This window comes from Diadema antillarum, unplaced genomic scaffold (genome assembly GCF_040938485.1).
Source record: "Diadema antillarum isolate AM-2024a unplaced genomic scaffold, OU_Dant_1.0 seq00000713_RagTag, whole genome shotgun sequence".
In the NCBI taxonomy this organism is placed as follows: domain Eukaryota; kingdom Metazoa; phylum Echinodermata; class Echinoidea; order Diadematoida; family Diadematidae; genus Diadema; species Diadema antillarum.
This window is the reverse complement of record NW_027271617.1, coordinates 1,195-23,561: the sequence shown is the minus strand read 5'-3', so window position 1 is coordinate 23,561 and position 22,367 is coordinate 1,195. Positions and strand designations below refer to the sequence as shown.

The following is a 22,367-nucleotide window of genomic DNA, read 5'->3' as shown; positions in this document are numbered from 1 at the left end:
TGCAATTATGAACATTCATTCAGACAACTGCTCTTATTTCAAATTGTATTTATTACATTCTCATAAATTGCTTTACGGTGTAAGATTGTTTTAACATTTCTACATGTATTTCAGACTTTTTAAACACCCACTGAAATGTACTAGCGTTTTATCCATCTTTAGTTATTATCATGTGTAATCTGCATTTTGTTTGGAAAGAATATAAAGGACAGGCAATTATTTTTTTAAGCATTAATTATAATCATCAATTCTCAACAAAAAAGGAGGGACAGAAAAAAGAAATAATTTCTGTCCAATAGAACATTCAATCAAAATAATCACTTTGTCCTTCATTCTTAACTCTCCCTTCTCTTAGGTATCTATGTGATCCAATATGTAATATAATTGATTATTTCAATATGGGGGTTTCACATTCAACAGATAGCGTCAATGGCTCAGTTGACAGGGAAAGCAACATCACCTTGCCTATTACCTACTATGATTTCAGGTAAATGTCAGTAATCCTCATTATGGTGTACGGATAACTTAATTGTTATCAAACATCGTATAATAATTATGTCTATCTCTTCATGCAGCTGCTGATAGGTAGTGTCATGGACATAAGCTAAACTAGTATCAATGATTTTAGATTGTTATGTAGTAAAATATTGACCCCATGCAATATTCCGACAAAGAACAAAACTGTAATTCGAATGCCTCTGTCATCTTGAGTACATAAAACTTCTTTTAGATCTTTATGTCCTCGTTTATCATGCGGTGATCAAACACACAAAGCAAAGATCACAAATTCACGCACACTCTTAATGGTTCTTGATGATATTTGCCTTACATTCAGTATTCATTTGTGTGTGTGTGTGTGTGTGTGTGTGTGTGTGTGTGTGTGTTTTCTCGCCATCCACACTCCAGTTCCAGTGAAGGAGATTTCGATTCTACCGTGAAAATGCTGAAGACCGCCCCACATTACGTCGAAACACCATTTACCTCCTGGTTGAGCGAGACCGACCCTCCAACCAGTGGGGGCCTCTCAAGGTGGTTTCATGACGTCGACAATAACTTTGTGACGGAGGCCCAGCTAGTGCTCCCATTGGTCAATATAACGTCAACAAATCAGTCAATATACAGGTTGGTATAATAATTCATGTCCTCGGTACTATGTACACTGAAGTGTATTTGATTCCTAGTTTCTTCCTTTTTCGATGATTTTTTTTTTCACAAAGACTTACAAATGAGTACGGGAGTCCGAGTACGGGAAAAATCAAAGCTGATTGTTTCCGCCTCCTGTCAGTTTTCCTGTTGCGTATCGAAAGTTTCGTAATTTTTGAAAATATAGAGGCAAGGGATCTAATGACGACTAGTGTTTGTAGTGTATGAACAAAAAGACACTTTTACTATCTGCCTTAAAATATGGTAATAAAATGATTAAAATAAGGTAAATGTGTTTCCAATTCTATTTGTGTCTTTGTGCAGATTTTGGGAAGCTTCTTTCTTTCCATTGGATGACGTCGGGTATGGCTCCCAGTCCCAGCGAGACTGTGTATTCCAGCTTCACAATTTGGGGTTCGAGAACGTTGTCGTTTTTACTTTTAGAAAACAAAAACGTAGTATCGTATGTACATTGTATGTCCATTAATATGTCAAGGGTATGTGATTGTATTACGTGAGTGTGGGCAAGAGTGTGTGTGCGTATTATGTGTACTTTGGCTATCACTGATGTCATAATAACTCGTACCGCTGCTTCTTCAAGATACATAGTTTTAATAAAACAATGTACATATTTATTGATAGTATTCATCATGTAATTGATGAACATGATGAGAACGATGTGATGCATTCACTGCATGTGATTCAAGCATGATTTCATTGTTTGAAGTAAAAACTGAAGGTGATTGAATTCCACAGTCGATTTCGGCATTCATCGGGGTAATAAACCAACTGTTTGAAATCAAAAATAATACATATTTACGTGAAGTTTTACCAGCTCTATCAGGACAGCGATTCGCTTCAACGGGAATGAAGAACTCGCCGTCGGAGGAGGCGAAGAAATCTGGGTCTTCCTAAACAAAGTCCTGGTCGTAGAGCTACACAGAGGATATCAGTTTTCAACAAACTGCAAGAAAATTACCCTTAGGCAAGATCACAGTAAGTTTATTTCTGCCAACAATTTTCATCAGTCACTAAATCATATAATGATGAAGACATGACCCCAAATAAAGAAGAAGAGTAATCTAAGTTCGAGATTATGGTCACTTGCATTGTCTGTCAAAAGTGCAATGAACACAGTTATGAAATAATGTTGGCTCACTCCTTATATCATATAGGTACTGCCTTACTGTGCGTGATATTCAATCACTTTTTTTTTTCAATGTCTGGCGAGAAACAATATCATTATTTTTTTTAAGAATAATGCACTATAACCATTTCCCTTGTTTTGTTTTATTTTTGTATTTTTTAGTTGGCACTTATTTCGCCATCCGGGAGGGCGACGTGATTGCAGGAGAATGTCATGTAAACAGTGATCAATCTGACGTGCAGTATTTAGACTTAGTGGTAAGGTTATTTCTATCTCCTCTTTCTACAGCCTTTTCCACTTTTTTGTTCTTAGTGATTGTGTTTTTTTTTATTTTTATTACGAAATTACACCAAAATTCCTCGACGTTTTGATATAAGGGTTTAGTCAAGACATAGATAGGGATTACACCGTTTGCCGTCATATTAGCTAACCTTGCGTCAATAATGTTAATCACTTGAAATTTAATCAACATTATGTTGTGTCGTGACGTGCACACGTGACCTTTGACCTAAAGGCCCTTCGTTTTCGCAGTCATTTTGTAGGAAAATGTTCCACAATAGCGTAAACACTTGAAGAGCAAATAAAGTACAGAAAATATCTGTCATAAACACGTGGAAGGCAAAATAGCAAAGATAAATAGGTATCTACTTAGTATTGATGGAGAGCGGTCTTAAATTGAAGTTTGTTTTTCATACAATTACGTTACAAAACATGCTTATCACTCATAAAAAGGTCAAAATGTCATCAATGTCACAAATACACCTTCCGTGACCTTCTTTAATTATTTCAATTTTATCATAAGTTATTATATAAGTGTCATAAAAAAGGTAATAATTATAAAATTATTTCTTGAAAACTTTTGGGATTCAAACAATTGTGTTTAGCCTATGTAAAGAAGCGTTTGTTTCATAAGTGTTTTTTTCTGATTTGATTTCAGATCGGCGAGAAGTATCGCCTGGACATATTCCACACTGAGAGGCAGAGTTGCGCGTCTGATTTTCTCCTCGAGCTGAGAGGGTTCTCTCTTCTTGGTGACGATGACAGAGTCGACGTGTACAACGTTGTCATCAGCGAAGATCTCTCGGTTAACTCCTCGCTTGCAACGATCACGGTCGGAGATGTATTCTCGACAAGCACCCTCAGCGTTTCGATCATAAGCGGTGAGAGTTGGAGGAAATCATGAAAATCCCTATCTATTTATCTATCTTTCTATCTATCCATCTATCTATCTATCTATCTATCTATCTACCTAGATAGGTAGTTACTTTATAGCAGCTGCTATCTATCAGTCGTTTTATCTGTCTGTCTATTTATCTATCTATTCTTGTGGACGTGATGAGGACCCTGCAGTCTTGGATCGATCACTGTTCACAATACAGCGAGGAACAGTTTTGCTTCAGAAGATTATGTTCTATTAATCTTAGCAATACTATTATCATATTAGTGGAATATTATTACAACTAATTATTCGTAATAAAACTTCAAGCAGTATTAGTTGTAGAACTAGTGAAAGTAGTAGTAGCTTGGAGTTAATAGGGGTATTAGTAGTAGTAGTAGTATCAGTAGTAGTTGTTAGTAGCAGCAGCAGTAGTAGTAGTACTAGTAGCAGTAGTAGTAGTAGTAGTAGCAGCGGTTGTAGTAGTAGTAGTAGCTGAAACATTAGTAGTGATAGCAGCAGCATACTGGCGTCTCCGTCGCCATCTTCATTGCTTTCCTTATTATTTGGTTTTTTTTTTCCTCCGGCAGGCAATGAGGCACGACATTTTACATTTGAAAACAGCACTGGACCAAACGTTGGAGCTGGAAACTTTACCGGAATTGCACAAGATGGTCCTACCTATGAAGTTAATGAAATTGTCTTCTCCACGTGCCCGACTGACCCAGTTCTAAGTGAGAAACTTTCGATATTCATCTCTGTTGACTGCACTATTTTTTAGTATCGATGCAGCTATCTTTATTTAAGTGTCTAAGCAGAATACTTTAATTGTCCCCAAATTGTGACAGTGGTGAACTGATTATATGGAACAGAAAGTAGCAAAGAAAAAAAATTCCATGATAATAATTATCAGGTGCCATGGTAAATTTTACATAAACTTGGTGGATGCTCACAACATGGTCATTATTTCCGACGTGGTATGCTCGGTTAGAGCACATTGTGAACACTTCACACAATGCGCTAACTAGCTTGTCGTATTTCCCGTTTGGTGCTAACGCTGCATTGGTTTAACGCGCCAATGCAATACTTCTCTTAATCATTATTATTATTATTATTTTAATTAATCAATTTATTTTATTTTGTATTTTTATACCAACACTGTAACTTATATCATAATACTATATTTTTCTTTCTAACTCTGATATCTAGACCAGGAACCTAACGTCACTGGAATCCAAGAATTCATAATCACATCTGTCTTTGCGGACTTGGTGCTCGATGTCGCTGTCGACCACGAGGTGGCAACCGAATACTTTCTTGTTATCTTCGTCGAAGACGACTCTCAAGTACCGACGCGGACTGGTTCCATCAAAATCCAGGTGTGTTATGAAGGATTAACTGTTTAAAACTTTTCCATTTGTCCCTATGACGAACTTGTTAGAACCTCGCTTTGCGTTATTCTGTCTGTCTCTTTCAATAACATGTATTGTTTTGTTCTTTATCTTAAATAGCATGCATGCATATCGTATTTCGATCCTTTTTTTCCGTTGATTGTGCTCTGCATTCGTCAACTTCTGCCCGCAATATGCTCATGCTCGTAAAATTAATCTCTTATCACAAACGCATTCTATGTGCATGTGTGCTTATCAAATACATCTACAGATCCTCGTGGAGGACAGTAATGACAACTGTCCCATTCTCCATGGCAACGACAGTCACAGCTTCTTCCCTCTTCCCGTGCTGAGCAGAGAACCTTTGGCTGTTGTCAGGGCAACGGATGCGGACGTGGGTGTAAACTCACAGCTTACATTCACGACTGCAACGCTCTCCAGCATGTGAGTTCCAATCTTCCGATACATACAATTCGTCTAGTATACAAATGATGAATGTTAATGAGTGCAATGGACAGAATATTTCATGAGGTGAAATATGAAGTGGTCCATTCAACTAGGCGCAGGCGAGTTGATTGGATTAGTTATTTAATCTTTAACCCAATGAAATTGTCTATCCATTGCACGAATGAAAAACATGTATTAATTGTTTTATATAACGACAAAAACAAAATACATTTTTGTCATTTGTTGTTTTCTTAATTAAGAAACAAGAGAGAATCTGAGTTTACAGAGTGCTCACTGAACACTTTACGTTAGCGCGCTGTCGCCTACACACACTGCAAACGCAAACGTTTTAAATGCGTATTTTGCAGGACTCTCAGCGAGCCTACAATAGAGCAAATCGTATGTCCAAACTTGCACGGTTCATGGAGCCACAATTGCATGAATGATGACGTCATAATGAAATTGGCCGAATGATCAAGGGCAAACAACCAATCAAATGACAAGGATCTCTCCAGGCGTTATATGATAAATGACATCACCTGGTATGGGTGTGCTTGCATTACGGGGAATAGTGTCTGGTTTGATTTAATGTATTTTTTTTTTGCTATAATGTTTATCTCTTTTGTTTTTAAGAGACATTTTTGTCCGGACGTTACTATGTGAATATGATTTCAGTCATCCAAAACGTTCAATAAGCTATATTTGTTGTTGTTGTTGTTGTTTTAGGATAATTTTAATCATTATTATAGCAGGCAGGTGTAGAAATTTCAGGAAGTTTTTTTTTTTTATTGACAATTAATGCTGGACTAAAACTAGCGTCGACAATATCCATGAACAAGTGACTTCTAGGTGCAACTGGTTGGCATGCTGTGTTCGCATCCACAATTCATCTATTGATCACCGTCCGACTCTGTTCCCTAACGCATCATAATTGCACGTTGATATACGTTTATTCTGTGATACCATCCAGGCCTATGGATAACTCCAGCTTTTACATGGTCGAAATTATTGTGGCCGCTATCGACGGTGGAACGCCCTCACTTGGTGACGTGGTGCTAGTAAATCTAACGATCAGCGAAACCTGCGTATTTGATATTCTGGGAGAATCGATTGAGTCCAGCATTTACATTAACGAAACGACTGGAGAATTGCATCTAAGGGTGCCAAAGTATTACCTCTTCGAGTACGGTAAGTATGATTAGCTGTACATGTTTGTACATCTTATCCCTAGGTATTATCTGCGACTGAAATTGGCTGCATCCACACTGAATTGATTTAAGATAATTTTAATTATATCAGTTTTTTTCATGAAAATAATATAATTCTTTAACTATCCTCTCGATCTATTTATTCATTTATATGTAATTATTTACAATTATGTTTTGATTCACCCCCAGACATACATGCCATTAAAAGAAAAGTGACTGCCATTAGCGGAGAAGAAAACACACACACACACACACACACACACACACATCAATTTGTGATTTGGTTTTTTTTTAAAGCAATTCATCAAACAATGTATGATTTCCAATTGTTATAAAGACGCACCACTGAACGTACAAAGGTCTCCTCCAACGCATAACAGAAAAATGAGAAACAGGAGAGCGGAAGAAGACGTAATAAGGAGAGTAAGGTTATTAGGCTATCCCTCTTCTTTAATCAATAGACTGCCGTGATCCGAGAGGAATGGAGAACGGGATCATACGAGACGGCATGATCACGGCGTCAAGCGTGCTCAGGGATGACTACAGCCCAGACAAGGCCAGGCTCTACTCTGCCGCCACCGAACGTGGGCCAATCGGATCCGGTTAGTAGAAGATAAGAATATTCGTGTTATGGGTTTGATTACCGAAAAAGCGTCTTATACCAAACAAAACAGGCTAGGTGAATAACTTAGGTGATATTGGATATAAATGTAGGTATGATATGATATAGGCATATTTTTTTTTTTAATTCAGTTCCTGCTCTAAAAGGGTAGATCTGAAAATAATAATGCTTTGTAGCAGTAAACCACATTTTGCTGTTTCAGAGACATGCAACGTTTTCAAAAATGCAAGATAGTTACTCATAATTAGTCTTTAATGAAAGGAAATTTCTAAACCTTATACAAGAAATCCATAATGATGCCAAAAAAAAAATCCTATATAGCAGATAGCTGTTATTGCATCGCTGCTTGATTAGGTTGGGTTCCAGCGGTTTCGGACACTAAACAGTGGATCCAGGTGGACATGGGGGAGGTCACTATCTTCTCTGGACTCCAGACCCAGGGTAGCCTGGACAATGACCACTGGGTGGAGACCTACCAGGTTGCCTATAGCAACGACACCTCCAGCTGGACTTACGTTCAAGAGAGTAGAAACATCAAGGTGCGTTTTACCCCAACCCAACCGCCTCAGGTAGCCAATGCCATAATCTTTGACTGCTCATTATTATTCACCGTTGGACAGGAATAATGATTAATTCACAGTAACCTTTTTTTTTTCTTAATTTGAACTCTGACGTCACCTGAGAATCATAAACATGATCATCAGACGTCGATAAAACTGTTATCATTACTCACCATGGACCGTAGATTCGTAAATCCATACATACCATGACTGCCATGTAAGAAGTACAAGTAGCAGGAAACACAACTTGTAGTTTAAGTATCATTTATTATTTACAAACATAAACTCACCTTTTCAATAAGTGATATGGCTGCACCGATCTTCTACTTCTTTAAAAGGGCCGATTGGTGTTGTGCGTCGTAAATTTGAGGGTTTTTTTTTTTCTGTTAAGAATGTGGAGATCAAGTCCGTCTATGTTGTCAAACGGCCCTTCAGATGGCATTGGAAATGTCTCATGCTGTTACGTGAAAGTGATGCTTTGAGGGGAAAAGTATGTGGCCTAAGGGGGATACCTGACCCAGCAATTTCTTAGAAACTCTGATTCGGGGAATCAGTCGATAATGATGTTTAATTAACATTAGGTTGGTGAAGAACTATGTGTACAATAGCTTCACGAAATATTCTTTTTTCCTTGCAGAATTTTACCGCCAACTCAAACAAGAATGGGGTGAAACTAAACATGTTTGAGGAGGTTTATGCCCGGTACATCAGGATATACCCCAAGACGTGGAACATCGAGATCGGGCTTCGCTTCGAGATACTTGGCTGTACAACAGAGAGAAGATTCCGACGTAAATCACATTATTCTATTATTATTGGGTCATCCCCCAGTGTCATTGTCCATAGAAAAAAATAATTTCATTAAGAGCTTATATTACTGTTTTTGTTAATGATTTCAGTCTAATTAGTCAAACTTTCGTATTTAGTCATCACTATCCAGATTTTATCTCCTGCGTTGACGATATTTCCTTCTGCTATTTTTTTTTTTTTTTCGTGGTGTCAATGTGAAGAGCACATTTTTGGTCGGTTATTATACTAAGAGTTTGTGAATACTAATTTCGAATCTTTGCAGATCTTACATCTTCACAAGTATTTTGGTTGTGAAGGGCTGTTGATCGTTGGTTAATTGTTTCTTCAATTGTTCTTATTTTCTGTCTCTCTGTCTGTCTCTCCCCTCTCCCTTCAAAGATCTTTCACACTGCGAGCGATGCGAGACTACAAACTACTGCATCGGGGATGGTCTCCAGAGGCCGTGTGGACGCTGCGACCCGCCACAGGTTGACTGCCCTCGCTCGCCCACAGAGCATTCATTCGGTCACGCTTCAGAATGCTCCGAGTGCCCCATTGGATGGGTATATGTCGCACCTCATTGCCTTTGGGGGTTGTCAGCACTAAGGATCGAATCGAGAAGAGTGTCAGTTATAACGATATTAATGAAAATATTGAAATGATAATAGCAACAAGTACAAGAAGAAGAAGAAGTTTGAAAGTAGAATATTAACAATGATTATGATTACGATGCTGATAGTTCTTGTCGTGCAAATGTTGTAATGATGATGATTATAATGCTCCATTGCTCCAGAACTGTGTGGTGTATAAGGATATTTGAGTTAGTTTCTTTGTAAGAGCCGCTTTTCATCTATTCCGATCACTCCATCAAGAATGTTGAATGTGCAACAAAGAGAAACACAACAAAACACAAAACACACACACACACACAAACACACACACACAAAACACACAAAAAACACACACCATGATTTGATGAAGCGTGGTGATTTTTACGCAGTTTTCATTTATGCCTTTGGTCATTGTTTTTTTTCTGTTAATTTCTCCCAAAAGTTGTGTGTTGACGGCTATGCTACCCATTGTCCAACGTACACCTATGTTACCTGCAACACCACAGTAAGTACTCATTCAAGATCTCCATCCCCTAATTACATTAATCTTATGAACTGCTTTTCTATATAACACATGTTTGAAGATATGATATTACTGTGTTACCACATTAAGAATTCAACTTCTACTGTGCACTTTGAAAGGTAATATCCCGACATCAATAGAGCACTACATCTTGCAGTGTCCAAATTTCATAGTTCTTCAGCTTTCTCTAGAAGTCGATTTTCATTGTTGCAGCTGCAGTGATACTCATTCGGTAGCAGCACTACCATCTACTGGAGACACACTGTATTACATAGAGCAAATGAAGGATGATACTTTCCCTTTCCTGTCGAAAATACAGTACTGATTATGTTGAAAACGAGTACAATGCCTACTTTAGATTGGACAGACACCAACGCAAAATGTTCAATGATGAAGCATGAAAGTGTGCACTTAATTATTGATTTTTTTTTTTCCAGCAATCTCGGGAAGTATGAGACCTAACTTTTAGAAGTTGACTTTCTGAACTTTGTGAAGACAAGTGTTTATTTTCCAATGCTCTGTATCACAGTACTGTCCTAATGAGTGTACGACTTGTGAGGCAGGGACAGCCTGCTTTGATGGACAGAGGTTCCCTTGTGGACCAGGAACTTTCTCCAGGGGATATGACACAGGTAACCTCAATATCACAAGTGATTTAAGAGAAAGTCACATGAATGGAACTATTAATAGTAGTTCCAATATTTTCATTCGTTGGAGTTAGTTTTTCGCGGACAATAACTTGACCGCTTTATAGATCAATGTCGATATTCGTTAACGCTGGATTTTATTTCTTTCTATATTTATTGTTTTAACCAATTCTTCTTTTATTATGCAAGTATAGTTCCAATTACAATTGCTAACCTGAAGTTAATCATATTTCAGTATCACCTCGGATAGGAGGAAAATAATAATCCTGAAATTGAATGTGTTATACGCATAGTGACATTTCATTGAAACTATTACCTTTTGAATACAAAGTGGTGTTCAGGATTTACTCTTGGCCTATGTCTATTACAAAGAGTCCTGTAAACCCTGCGCCCCTGGATCTTACAACAACGAATCTCTCCAGTCTGAGTGCACCTGTTGTGACAGCGGGTTTAGCAGCACCGAGGGAAAGACGGAGTGCACCCCATGTCAGCCCAGCGAGTTCTCGTTGGGAGACTGTTCGGTGTGCCAGCCATGTCTGTCGGAAGCTGATTGTGAGTATAGCTCCTTTTAAGCCCTTTTTACGCTTTCACGGATTGCTACACGGATGACCACGGATCGTCGTCCGCGGTGGTCCGGCATGCAAAATATCGATTTTCATCTCAATGACGGTGTGAACACGATCCCAACTGGGTGTCTACACGGGCAAGTACGGAGGCTACGCAGACAAGTACGGTGCCTACACGGACAGACAAGGAATGAACGCGGACCACAGCGGAAACGATACGGAGGCAACACGGATATCAAGGAAGAGTACGGATGCAACTGGGTCCCTTCACGGTCATTACACGGATATCCCTAAAAAGTTGACAGATGACTTTTGTTTTTGCTTTTGATACTGTATCATTCTCGGGCAACATGCCTCCAGAGCTAAATATAACAAGCACACCACAAATCTGCAGCAGCGTACATACTTCTGTGCTTGTGGACATCATTAAGGCATATCTCTTTGTTTCAAACTCTCATTTTTCTGGAAAATCAAGACATAAACAAAGCAAAACAAAACAAATAAAAACACACACAAAGAAGAAAAAACGCAAGGAGGTATGTGTGGGTATTACTCCGGCGACCACTGTAAGAACAGTATGAGGGGTTGATGGCTGTAATGATGGGGGAAGATGTGAGCAAATTTCACGGACTTTATGAGCTTGTATTGGCAAAATACACGAATATTTTATCCCGGATGGCGCCGATGCTAACACGGACGTCCGCGATGTCTTCACGGATTGTCCCAGAATGAGTATGGAGGCAACACGGAGTAGCCGATGCCCACGAGGAAAGAATACGGAGGCAGCACGGAGTAGACGGTGCCAACAAGGGAGAGTTTGTATTGATTTTCACCCGTGATGTCCGGGATGAAAATGAAAGCAAGCTTAATTTTTTTCCGCGGACATGCCGCATTATCAAGGATAATGCCGGATGACTTCACGGAGTCAATACGGTCATGCCGGAAACAGTACGAATGATCCCGGATCGACGATCCGTGGTCGTCCGTGATGCGATCCGTGAAAGTGTAAAAGTTGACTTCTTAAAGTCATCTGGCATTATCCGTCATCATCCGGAATGTGCGCGGAAAAAAAAAATAAGCTTGCTTAATTTTTATCTCGGACATCACTGATGAAAATCAATACGAACTCTTCCTTGTTGGCACCGTCTATTCCGTGTTGCTTCCGTATTCCTTCCTTGTAGGCACCGGTTATTCCGTGTTGCCTCCGGACTCATTCCGGGACAATCCATGAAGACATCGGGACGTCCGTATTAGCATCTGCTCCATCCGGGATGAAAAATTTGTGATTTTTGCCAGTACAAGCTCATGAAGTCCGTTAAATTTGCTCACATCTCCCTCCATCAGTACAGCCAGCAACCCCCCATACTCTGTTCGTATAATGGTCGCCTGAAAAGCTTCAGTGACCCCGACACATTTCCTTGAAGTTTTTTTTTTTTGTGCGTGTTTTGATTTGTTTTGTTTTGTTTTGCTTTGTTTATGCGATGATGTTCTCGCAAAATGAGAGTTTGCAATAAAGCGATTTCCCTGACGTCGACAAGCCGAGGCATACGTAGGCTGCTGTACGTTTTCTGATGTGCTTGTTATTAGCTCTGGAGACATGCATGTTCCCCGAGAACGATAAAGTATCAAAAGCAAAAATAAATGTCATCTGTCAACATTTTAGAGATATCCGTGTAAAGACCGCGAAGGGACCCAGTTGCATCCGTGCTCTTCCTTGATATGGCCGTGTTAGCTCCGTATCCTTTCCGCTATGGTCCGTGTAGGCACCGTACTTGTCCGTGTAGCCTCCGTACTTGTCCGTGTAGACATCCAGTTGGCATCGTATTCACACCGGCATTGAGAGGAAAATCGATATTTTGCATGCCGGAACACCACGGATGACGATCCGTGGTCATCCGTGAAGCAATCCGTGAAAGCGTAAAAGGGGCTTAAAGGGTGATAGTGGGGCAGATATGTAGCAAAAAATTGGTCGAGATGCTCACATCCGGCGGAAAGTATGAAATTTTGCTTGTAAGGGTATTTTGGGGCGCTGATTTAAAAAAAAAAAAAAAAAAAAAAAAAAAAAAAAAAAAAAAAAAAAAAAAAAACCCGGGTCCAAGATATCTGACCTGTGGCACCAATATCTGGTACACAAGAGCGTTTTGACATGTTGAATTTGATGACAGATTAATTTGAAGTGTCTGACGAACATCGAATGGCCGCCATTTTGAATTCCAATATGGCCGCCTCGACGAAATGTTCAAACTCCCTATCTCGAGTTCTAAGTGGTGAGTGACGCTGAAATTAGGTGCAAACAACTATTTTAATATACTGAGTTAAAAATAGACTAATGTAATGTGCCTGACAAACGCAATGCCCGCTATTTTGAAATCCAATATGGCTGCGAAGACAGACATCACGACTAATATTCACGGGCATGCCAAAGAGTGCAGCAAAAATGAAACGTAATGCACCTTTCTCTGACGTGACAATGTTAATGCAACAGCGAGCACTCAATCAGTTACAAACGCGCGCTCAATCAAGTAGCCTAATTTACAAACCCGAGAGAGAGATTTTCAACACTCCAACATGACAACCATGTAGGAAAATTCAAACTGGCTACCGTGCAGCTTGTCAGACATATCAAATAAGTCTGTTATTGAAGTCATCATATCACCATCCTTTTATGTATCAAATTTCAATGGCTTATGTCATTCAGAACTGAAGATAGGGCTCTTTGACGGCGGCCATATTATTGGAATTCAAAATGGCGGCCGACCCCGTGGCCAGATCTCTTGGATCCGGCATTTTTTTTTTTTTTTGAAATCAGCGCATCCAAATACCCCTATAATTATGCAAAATTTCATACTTTCTGCCGGATGTGAGCATCTTTTTCACATATCTGCCCCACTATGACACGTTCTCAAAAGTGTGGCATCTCTAATATTAAACATGTTGCTATTATCTTAATAACCATATGCACAAGAGGATTCTGCCAAAAAAAAGAAAATATGAAATCACGAAAAATAGGATTTTATCTTCTGAATGTTAGAATTTACCATCCTCACTCTGCATAATCACATGACGCAAATCTCTCGTTTGAAGAGGCTACACCCCAGTAAATAATGCCAGTGCATATCTTGGCAATCAATGACTTAAAGTCAAAGATATAAAACACCTGTTTCTTGACCCTGGCCTAATCTAAGCATCAGTCATCGCCACAGCGCCACAGGAGGGGGGGGGGGGGCACCGCGAGAGGAGGAGATTGTTTTGGTTTTGGCATGGGCCATGTAGCTCCATGGTGCGTGTGTGTGTGTACGTGTGTGTGTGTGAGTGTAGACATTCAGCGTATGCAGACAGAGCATGCCTGTACTGTAGTGACCGGAACTATTGTCATTCCATTTTGCTCTCCCCTTCTCCCTCCCCCATCTCTCCCCCTCTCCCTCCCTCTCTCCCACTCGCTCTCCCTCTCTCTCTCTCTCTCTCTCTCTCTCTCTCCCCTCTCTCTCTTTCTCAATGATCCAGTCAGCAGGCTGATTGTAACCAGGGAGGTAGTCTCACCTCCCCGTTGTAACTCACTGCCAAATAGCACATTGTCAGCACCGGCAAACTGGCAATGCTCTCCTTCTTATTCCTGTATTTTCGTTATTTACGGGTCAATTTTTTTCGTTCGAAATGTAAAATGGATGACCATAGAATTTCTCAATAGAATATAAAATTGAAAACTTTAGAAAGGATAGAGAAAATTGAGTTCACTTTGAATGGTCTGCCACAGGCAGATATCCTTATCATGCTCTTACGTAATACGACAGCTGCTTTCTCAATGATCCAGTCAGCAGGCTGATTGTAACCAGGGAGTAGTCTCACCTCCCCGTTGTAACTCACTGCCAAATAGCACATTGTCAGCACCGGCAAACTGGCAATGCTCTCCTTCTTATTCCTGTATTTTCGTTATTTACGGGTCAATTTTTTTCGTTCGAAATGTAAAATGGATGACCATAGAATTTCTCAATAGAATATAAAATTGAAAACTTTAAAAAGGATAGAGAAAATTGAGTTCACTTTGAATGGTCTGCCACAGGCAGATATCCTTATCATGCTCTTACGTAATACGACAGCTGCTGGAGTCATCAAACCCTGGCTTGGCCTCCAGGTTTGTCACGCCTGAGCAGAAAGCTTATTTGCAATGGACAAGTACTTCGACTCCCAACTCCCAAACGACAAATATACGCACCCCACTTTGGGTATTCCCCAGTTGGGGACTCGCCTCAAACGAGGGATTGACGGCATGATGCCCAAAGTGCTTGCTCTTGAATAACCTTGTACCAATGTGATAAAAGTAGCATTTAGTTTTCAATGGAAATCGGGTATTTTCAGTTTCTATTTTAGAAAATTTATCCATTCGAGTCTCTTTGGATGATCTCTTACGTTCAAGAAGAAGAATGACACCTCTCGTCTAAAATGCGATATACCACTCTTCGTTTCATACACTATTTTTACTCGTCGTTCCCCCTTTATTTTACAATATTTGTATTCATGTTTGTTTTGGAAGTTGTGCATAAATATATGTTTTGTATATCGCCATTGTTCAGATTCTTCAGGGTTTATCATACAGAGTAGACGTGGCAATTAAGTATATAATCTTGTATGGTGGTATGTAGCACATATAACATTATTTTGACTTTAAATTTCTTCACGGCAAACAGGTCCGTGTCTCTCTCTCCCTGGACCATGCACCGAGGGGGTGACGTGTGTGAACACGGGAGGTACCGGAGGCTACAGGTGTCTGGACTGCCCTAAGGGGTTTACTGGCACGGGAGATAACTGCCGAGACATTAACGAAGTATACATGATAAGTCTAGAAGTTTTAAAGATAAATCAGTATACAAAGGATGACCAGGACAGAGTAGATTGGAATGAATCGGATGCACAAGTTTAACTTTGGAACCGCGAGTTGGTTTTAGGCTGCTCTTAAATTAAGGCTGCATCCAATTTGTACTGATTCACCAGATAGGCCTTCGCATCATGTGTGTAATAAAATTAGCCAGTGAATTCATGAAATACAACCATTTTCCCCCATCGTGCGTCCGGTACACCCTTTACACTATACAAGACTTGAGCCATGAGTTCAGAATTTTACCGGACGCATGGCTCAGTGTGGAACAATAAAAATCAATGCATGACAATTGACCAATCAGAATGCAGAGATTAAAAGGCCAATTTGTGTCCCTGCAGCTCAAAACAAACAAAAAGTCGCAAGATATGAATTTTTAGTTAAGACCATATTCTGAAAGAACAGACTTTAAGCTTTAAAATGATGTATAGCTCAAATCAAACGGACTCTCTTAACCTATCTAAATATTGGAAAGAAAGCACAAACTCAGGAAAAGTGTGAACTGAGAAAAGAGGCTCTGAAGTGCAGTGTCTATTCAAGCACTTAATCTTTACCAAACCGTGCTGGCTGTGCGATGAAAGGGACAAAAAACAGGAAGTAAACCACCAGAGCAACAACAATGACGGGATTATCAGATTAAACTGAATTAAGGATGCCTCATTAACATATTCTGTCCATAATTAATGCCAACGTTCAAAGCAGTAGCACTATCATTTCAAAAGTTATTAGAGTTGAAAGTGAAGAGTGTGGACAAGGTTTTTCAGAAATGAATAAGGGATTCTAAAGACACACCTAATCACATTATTCTACCAAACATGTTCGAGATAAATTGCTACAAAAACACACTTTCCTGCCCGTTTTATGATACTAAATTTTAGCATAATGTAAAAGAAGACCCGCTCTTTCAGAAAATATGAAAAAGTCAAGTTCGGCTAGGTTGACCCATTTCACTTATTTTCAGTCCTCACGCAAAATCAGTGTGTGCGACTTTATGTTCGTTTTGAGGTGCACGGTCACATTTTATAATGCCTCATGACGGAGAGACATTTACATGATTATAAGCATCGTTCACCCAATATCAAGATTACTGTAGAAGACAGAGAAAAATAATAATTACGTAAGATGATTGCCGATGACACATGGCCTAATGACAAAATTGAATAAAAAAAAAAATGGCTTGCATTTTCTAGATTAGCCTATGCAGATATATTACATGTTTGGTATACGAAGGTAAAGCCAAATGAAGTACCATTCTGAATGTCATCGTAAACACTGCTTTGTAACGGTAGAGATTCTTATTCGAATTTCAAAATAATACGTTAGTAATGCTGAATTCAATTTTTCAAATAATAAACAAGAAGGAAATTATGTTTCTCTGTACAACATTTCATTTGTTTTCTTATTTCCTCGCAAAGAAGCCAAGAGCTTTTGAAGATTAGCAATCGACATTTATAACTACATGTATTCATTTTGCCGTGTTGACAGTGTTCAGAGGCAAACCCGTGCTATGTTAATACCTCGTGCGTGAACTTGGAACCAGGCTTCGAGTGTGGGAGCTGTCCGCCGGGCTACAACGGGAAGGTACCGCACGGCATCGGTTTGGAGTACGCTTGGTCCCACGTACAGGTGGGTTGAAAATCTTGCAATTGAGAGATAAAGTTGTAGGAGGGGATGGGGAGGGGAGGGGGGGGGGGGGCAATGAGTGTGCCAATCTTGAATTCGAGTAGACAACGTGATCATTGATCGTCTCGAAGGATCACGAGTCTGGAGTAGTACGACTGTCCATTCTCTCATAATCATAATAGTGGTTATGGTGTTAGCCATGTTCGCACATGGAACACACGAAGTTTATATTTTGCAGCAACTGTAGCAGGATAGTATCTACGAACCACACACACACCCATACACACACACACATACACACACACACACACACACACACACCCATACACACACACACACACACACACACACACACACACACACACAATTAGGCCCTATATGAGCGCATTGCGGTCAAATAAAACGTGGAAACAGATTTGTATATGGAATTGTGTTAAAAGTGATCATCGGGTTTACAACAACTCAGGATTGACAAGACGGGTCCATTCTACGTATTTTGAGCCCTCACCTGAAAGCAGGTTGTTAGAGTTTTTGTTATCTTTCTGATTGATGACCAGATTATAGAATGAAAAAAAAATCAACAGCAATATTGTTTTCAAGCCTTTTCCTATTTTTTTTTTAATAACATGCATCATTTACGAAAAACGATAAACAAACTTATGATAGGGACATTTCGTTTTCTTTGATTTTGATCAGTGTCTGCATATTTGTGTGTGTTTTTTTTTGTTTGTTTTTTTGTCTGCAGGTTTGCACCGATATCAATGAATGCGCCATTGATAACGGAGGATGTGACGTTCATGCGATTTGCGAGAACACTATAGTAAGTATCCCACTTCGTGCGGCTGTTTGGCGGATGCGCGCATCAGGGTCATAATTTCTGTGTCACGCTATTTTAAATGTAATGATTATATACAAAAAAGGCCATTTCATTACTTAATATTTCGTTTACAATGCCTTACATTCATATAATTAAGATAACATACAAAAAAGGAGGAAATGTTATCCTGACCTATTATTTTTATTTTTCCGCACGTCCCGTTCCACTGAAAACCCCATGTTCCGGTAATACTAAACATTAAATATCTTTATGTCGCTTTTCAAGATGGAAGCATGTTGAAACGGGGTCAGTTGCATTAAATGTGTGTCCTTAAATTTGTTTATGCCACATTAGATCGCAAAATTTCCTCTCCGTCACATCACATTTTGCATCTTATATACATATATATATATATATATATATATATATATATATATATACTATATAATATGTGACCCTGCACCTCAAAAAAAAAAACAAAAAGTCGCCAGACATGAATTTTTAGTTGAGACCATATTTTGAAAGAGTAGACTTTAAAGGGACTGTACAGTACTGGATGAGGTAGGGATTCATGTTTTGAACATTCCTAAGTGAGATAATGAAAAGCCTCTTATGAAATATGAAAGAGCATGTAATTTTAAGAAGGATTCAACGTTTATTTGATGAAAATTGGTTTTCAAATGGCTGAGATATCCAAAAAAGTGCTAATAATAAAAGGCGACATGCCCCAACTTTATTAGTACCTCTTTGTTTCACCTTGTTTTTGGATATCTCAGCCATTTCAAAACCGATTTTCATCGAATAATCTTTTGATACCCCTTAGAATTGCATGTTTTTGACATCTCATAGAGTGGTTTCTGAATATCTCACAAGACGTTAAAAGCTAAATATTCACCTCGACCAGAACTGTACACACCATTTAAGCTTTAAAATGATGTATAACTCAAATCAAATGGACTCTCCTAACCTATCTAAATATTGGAAAGAAAGCACAAACTCAGGAAAAGTGTGAACTGAGAAAAGAGGCTCTGAAGTACAGTGTCTATTCAAGCGCTTAATCTTTACCGAACTGTGCTGGGTGTGCGATGAATGGGACAAAAAACAGGAAGTAAACCACCAGAGTAACAACAATGAAGGGATTATCAGATTAAACTGAAATTAAGCATGCCTCATTAACACATTTTGTTCATAATTAATGCCAACATTCAAAGCAGCAGCACTATGCTTTCAAAAGTTATTAGAGTTGAAAGTGAAGGGTATGGATAAGGTTTTTTTTTTTTCAGAAATGAAAAAGGGATTCCAAAGACACACGTAATCACACTATTCTACCAAAAATGTTCGAGATAAACTGCTAAAAAAAAACACACTTTCCAGCCCGTTTTATGATACCAAATTTTAGCATAATGTAAAAGAAGAACCGCTCTTTCAGAAAATATGAAAAAGTCAAGTTTGGCTAGGTTGACCCATTTCACTTATTTTCAGTCCTCACGCAAAATCAGTGTGTGCGCTTTTATGTTCGTTTTGAGGTGCACGGTCACATATATATATATTTTTTACTGCAACCGTAAAAATTGAATTTTAATGAGGAAACACCATTATAAGATTGCGTCAGTATTAAATGAAGTCAACATTTATTGTGATTTCCCCACTTTGAAAGGTTTTTAAATTCTGAAGCACTTTTTTCAGTCAATAATTTGTAAGGCCAAAAAATACAATTAGCGAAGAATGACCAATAATCAAACTTGTCTGCGCAGTGAGCACTGCTTTACTCTGTCAACCTTCATCTCTCATTTCCATTTTCCATTTCCTCTCCACTTCTACACTGTAATAACATCGGTGTTAGATTTAACACCACGAGTGTTAAATCTAACACCGATCAAACTTCAATAGAGGACCACACCCGCAGGTGTAGAAAATGCACTGTGATGGTGTTGAAAAGTGTTCACCTGACACTCCGTGGTGTTAATTTGATACTGTACCTCGTGTTATTTTGACAATGCACTGGTGTTAACATAAAAATGACACCACATGGTGTTGATTTGATATTTGTTGGTGTTAATATCAATGGTTTAACACCCGTCCAGCTTCAATAAGAGACCACACCAGCTGGCGTTACTTTGGTGTAAATTTATTTTCACATTTTTTTCAAAAATCTAGTATTTTAATGTAAAATTCATGATCGTCTTGTTTAACCTAAAAATCAACAAGAAGTGTAGTTACTAAGAAACTCTTCAAAAAACAGTTTGAAATTTGGAAATGACACCCGGAGGTGTTAATTTAACACCATAGATGAGCACCGACAATTTCACACCAGCTCGGTGTTCACTACTTAACACCGGACTTTTTGCAGTGTATGCATGCCCCCACCTCTCTCTGTCTCTCTTTCCCTCATCTATTTTTTCAGTATTGTTTTTTTTTTCGTCTTGCTCTTTTTAATTTTAGTAATCAGAATCACCAATCTTTGCATCCTGCTCAAATACAGATTGAAATACAGATCTCTGATAACTATATGTATACTGTCATGAATATGCATATTCAGCAACATGGGTGTGGCCTGTTCGGCCCACGTTGGAAAAGAGAATGGATCGAGATGGGGGCAATGGGGCTTCTGTCGAGGGGAGGAATGGTTGAACTTACTCGGCTTTAGTGGTGATGATTTGCTTGCTGTAAGAAATGCGTAACATACTGGTGTGCCACCATCATTTTCATCCCCTCCGTAATATTACTCTACCAGTATGTTTTTATCACAAAGGAAACATGAGTTGAAATAAATAAATAGAAATACCAGCGTTTTTTATAACCACTCTTTAAATCGAACAGGGGAGTTTCACCTGCACAACCGTGTGTGAGGCTGGTTATATCATCGGAGACGATGGACGAGGATGTACACCGGGAGACTACTGCTTCTTGGATCTGGACGATTGCCATGGCAACGCATCTTGTACAACCACGGGAGAGGGGACTTTCCAATGCGAGGTATAAAGCCAACACCACGCATATCTTTTTTTCTTATTCAAATCTAATCTACACAGTATAATTGCCCACGTCAGCAATAATGATTTTTACATATCTACCAAAATAGCTATTTTTCTTATTTTTTTATTTTTTTTAATAACAGTTATATTTTACATGACTATGTTATAAATATCGTGGTTGGGAGAGGCTGATGAGCCATAGGTAGAAGCAAATCAATGTGGATTTTTTTTTTTTTCAGTAGTGTTAATTGAGCATGATGTTATGTTGTTGTTTTTTTATCATATTGATATCACATGTGCACATTTCTGTCATTTTAACTTTCCTATAAAGTGTGACGGCGGGTTTGCGGGAAACGGAGTCGTTTGTGAACTCGACGACGACGCGGACGGACGACCAGCCGCAACTCTGGCCTGCGACCTTGACAACTTTGACGGTTGCCAGGGAGACAACTGCCCGACGTTCCCGAACAGTGGCCAGGAAGACGTCGATGGTGACGGGTTCGGGGACGCGTGTGATGAGGATGACGATAGTGATCGCATAAAAGATGCCAAGGTAATAGGACTAGCAACTAATAGGCCTTCCTGCTTAAAGGGATTGTAGAATTTTGGTTGAGACCTAATTTCATGTATCTAACATTTTTTGATGAGATAATGAGAAACATCTTTAGAAATATAAAAGAACATGTAATTCCATATGGAATTTAACATTTATTTGATGAAAACTGGCTTTGAAATGGCTGAGGTATCCAAAACAAAGCGATTCTAATAAAGTGTGGGACCCACCTTTTATTACGTTCGCCTTGTTTTGCTTTGTTTTTGGATGTTTTCAGTCAGTCTAAACCCGATTTTTGTCAAATAAACTTTGAATTCCTCTTAAAAATGTGATGCTCTGTACTATAGGCGTTTTCTTGGTATCTTGCAAAAGTTAAACGCCTAATTCTCATCTCCACCAAGACTGTATCATCCCTTTAACGCTTATGTTATTACAACTTGGAAACGCGTCGCATGAGATTTAGCCCTGCCTGTAGCAGGAGGTCAGGGCAGCATATTATGCAACGCACACAAAACACCCAAAGCGTTTTTAGCACATTTCCTCCTTGGACAATTGATCCGGTCTTATTTTTTCCAATGTCCTATATAGGTTTTGGGGTAGGGGTTGTGACAGGTCTTTAGGTTGAATTTGATGTGAGGATAAAGATTATAGGTTAGGATTACCTCGTGGGTAGAATTTATGCTTGACTTATTGTGCACATAGTTCAATGGAGCAAG

At 39.0% G+C, this 22,367-nt stretch overlaps 1 protein-coding gene across 1 annotated transcript in view; it reads left to right on the top strand.

The window, feature by feature from the left end:
* The window catches only part of LOC139737897 (uncharacterized), a gene marked incomplete at its 3' end in the record, with an annotated part of 76,110 nt that extends 54,459 nt beyond the window's left edge, over positions 1–21,651 (top strand). Inside the window, exons 14-34 of the mRNA XM_071648565.1 lie at positions 421–487; positions 1,468–1,557; positions 1,988–2,139; positions 2,453–2,547; positions 3,228–3,450; positions 4,037–4,180; positions 4,656–4,825; positions 5,109–5,281; positions 6,255–6,472; positions 6,954–7,094; positions 7,469–7,653; positions 8,312–8,465; positions 8,863–9,026; positions 9,517–9,579; positions 10,127–10,229; positions 10,617–10,796; positions 15,496–15,632; positions 17,169–17,309; positions 18,052–18,126; positions 20,944–21,099; positions 21,430–21,651. Coding sequence (XP_071504666.1) covers positions 421–487; positions 1,468–1,557; positions 1,988–2,139; positions 2,453–2,547; positions 3,228–3,450; positions 4,037–4,180; positions 4,656–4,825; positions 5,109–5,281; positions 6,255–6,472; positions 6,954–7,094; positions 7,469–7,653; positions 8,312–8,465; positions 8,863–9,026; positions 9,517–9,579; positions 10,127–10,229; positions 10,617–10,796; positions 15,496–15,632; positions 17,169–17,309; positions 18,052–18,126; positions 20,944–21,099; positions 21,430–21,651 — 3,053 coding nt within the window. The remainder of the gene's footprint in view (positions 1–420; positions 488–1,467; positions 1,558–1,987; positions 2,140–2,452; positions 2,548–3,227; positions 3,451–4,036; positions 4,181–4,655; positions 4,826–5,108; positions 5,282–6,254; positions 6,473–6,953; positions 7,095–7,468; positions 7,654–8,311; positions 8,466–8,862; positions 9,027–9,516; positions 9,580–10,126; positions 10,230–10,616; positions 10,797–15,495; positions 15,633–17,168; positions 17,310–18,051; positions 18,127–20,943; positions 21,100–21,429) is intronic.
* Positions 21,652–22,367: the final 716 nt, after the last annotated feature.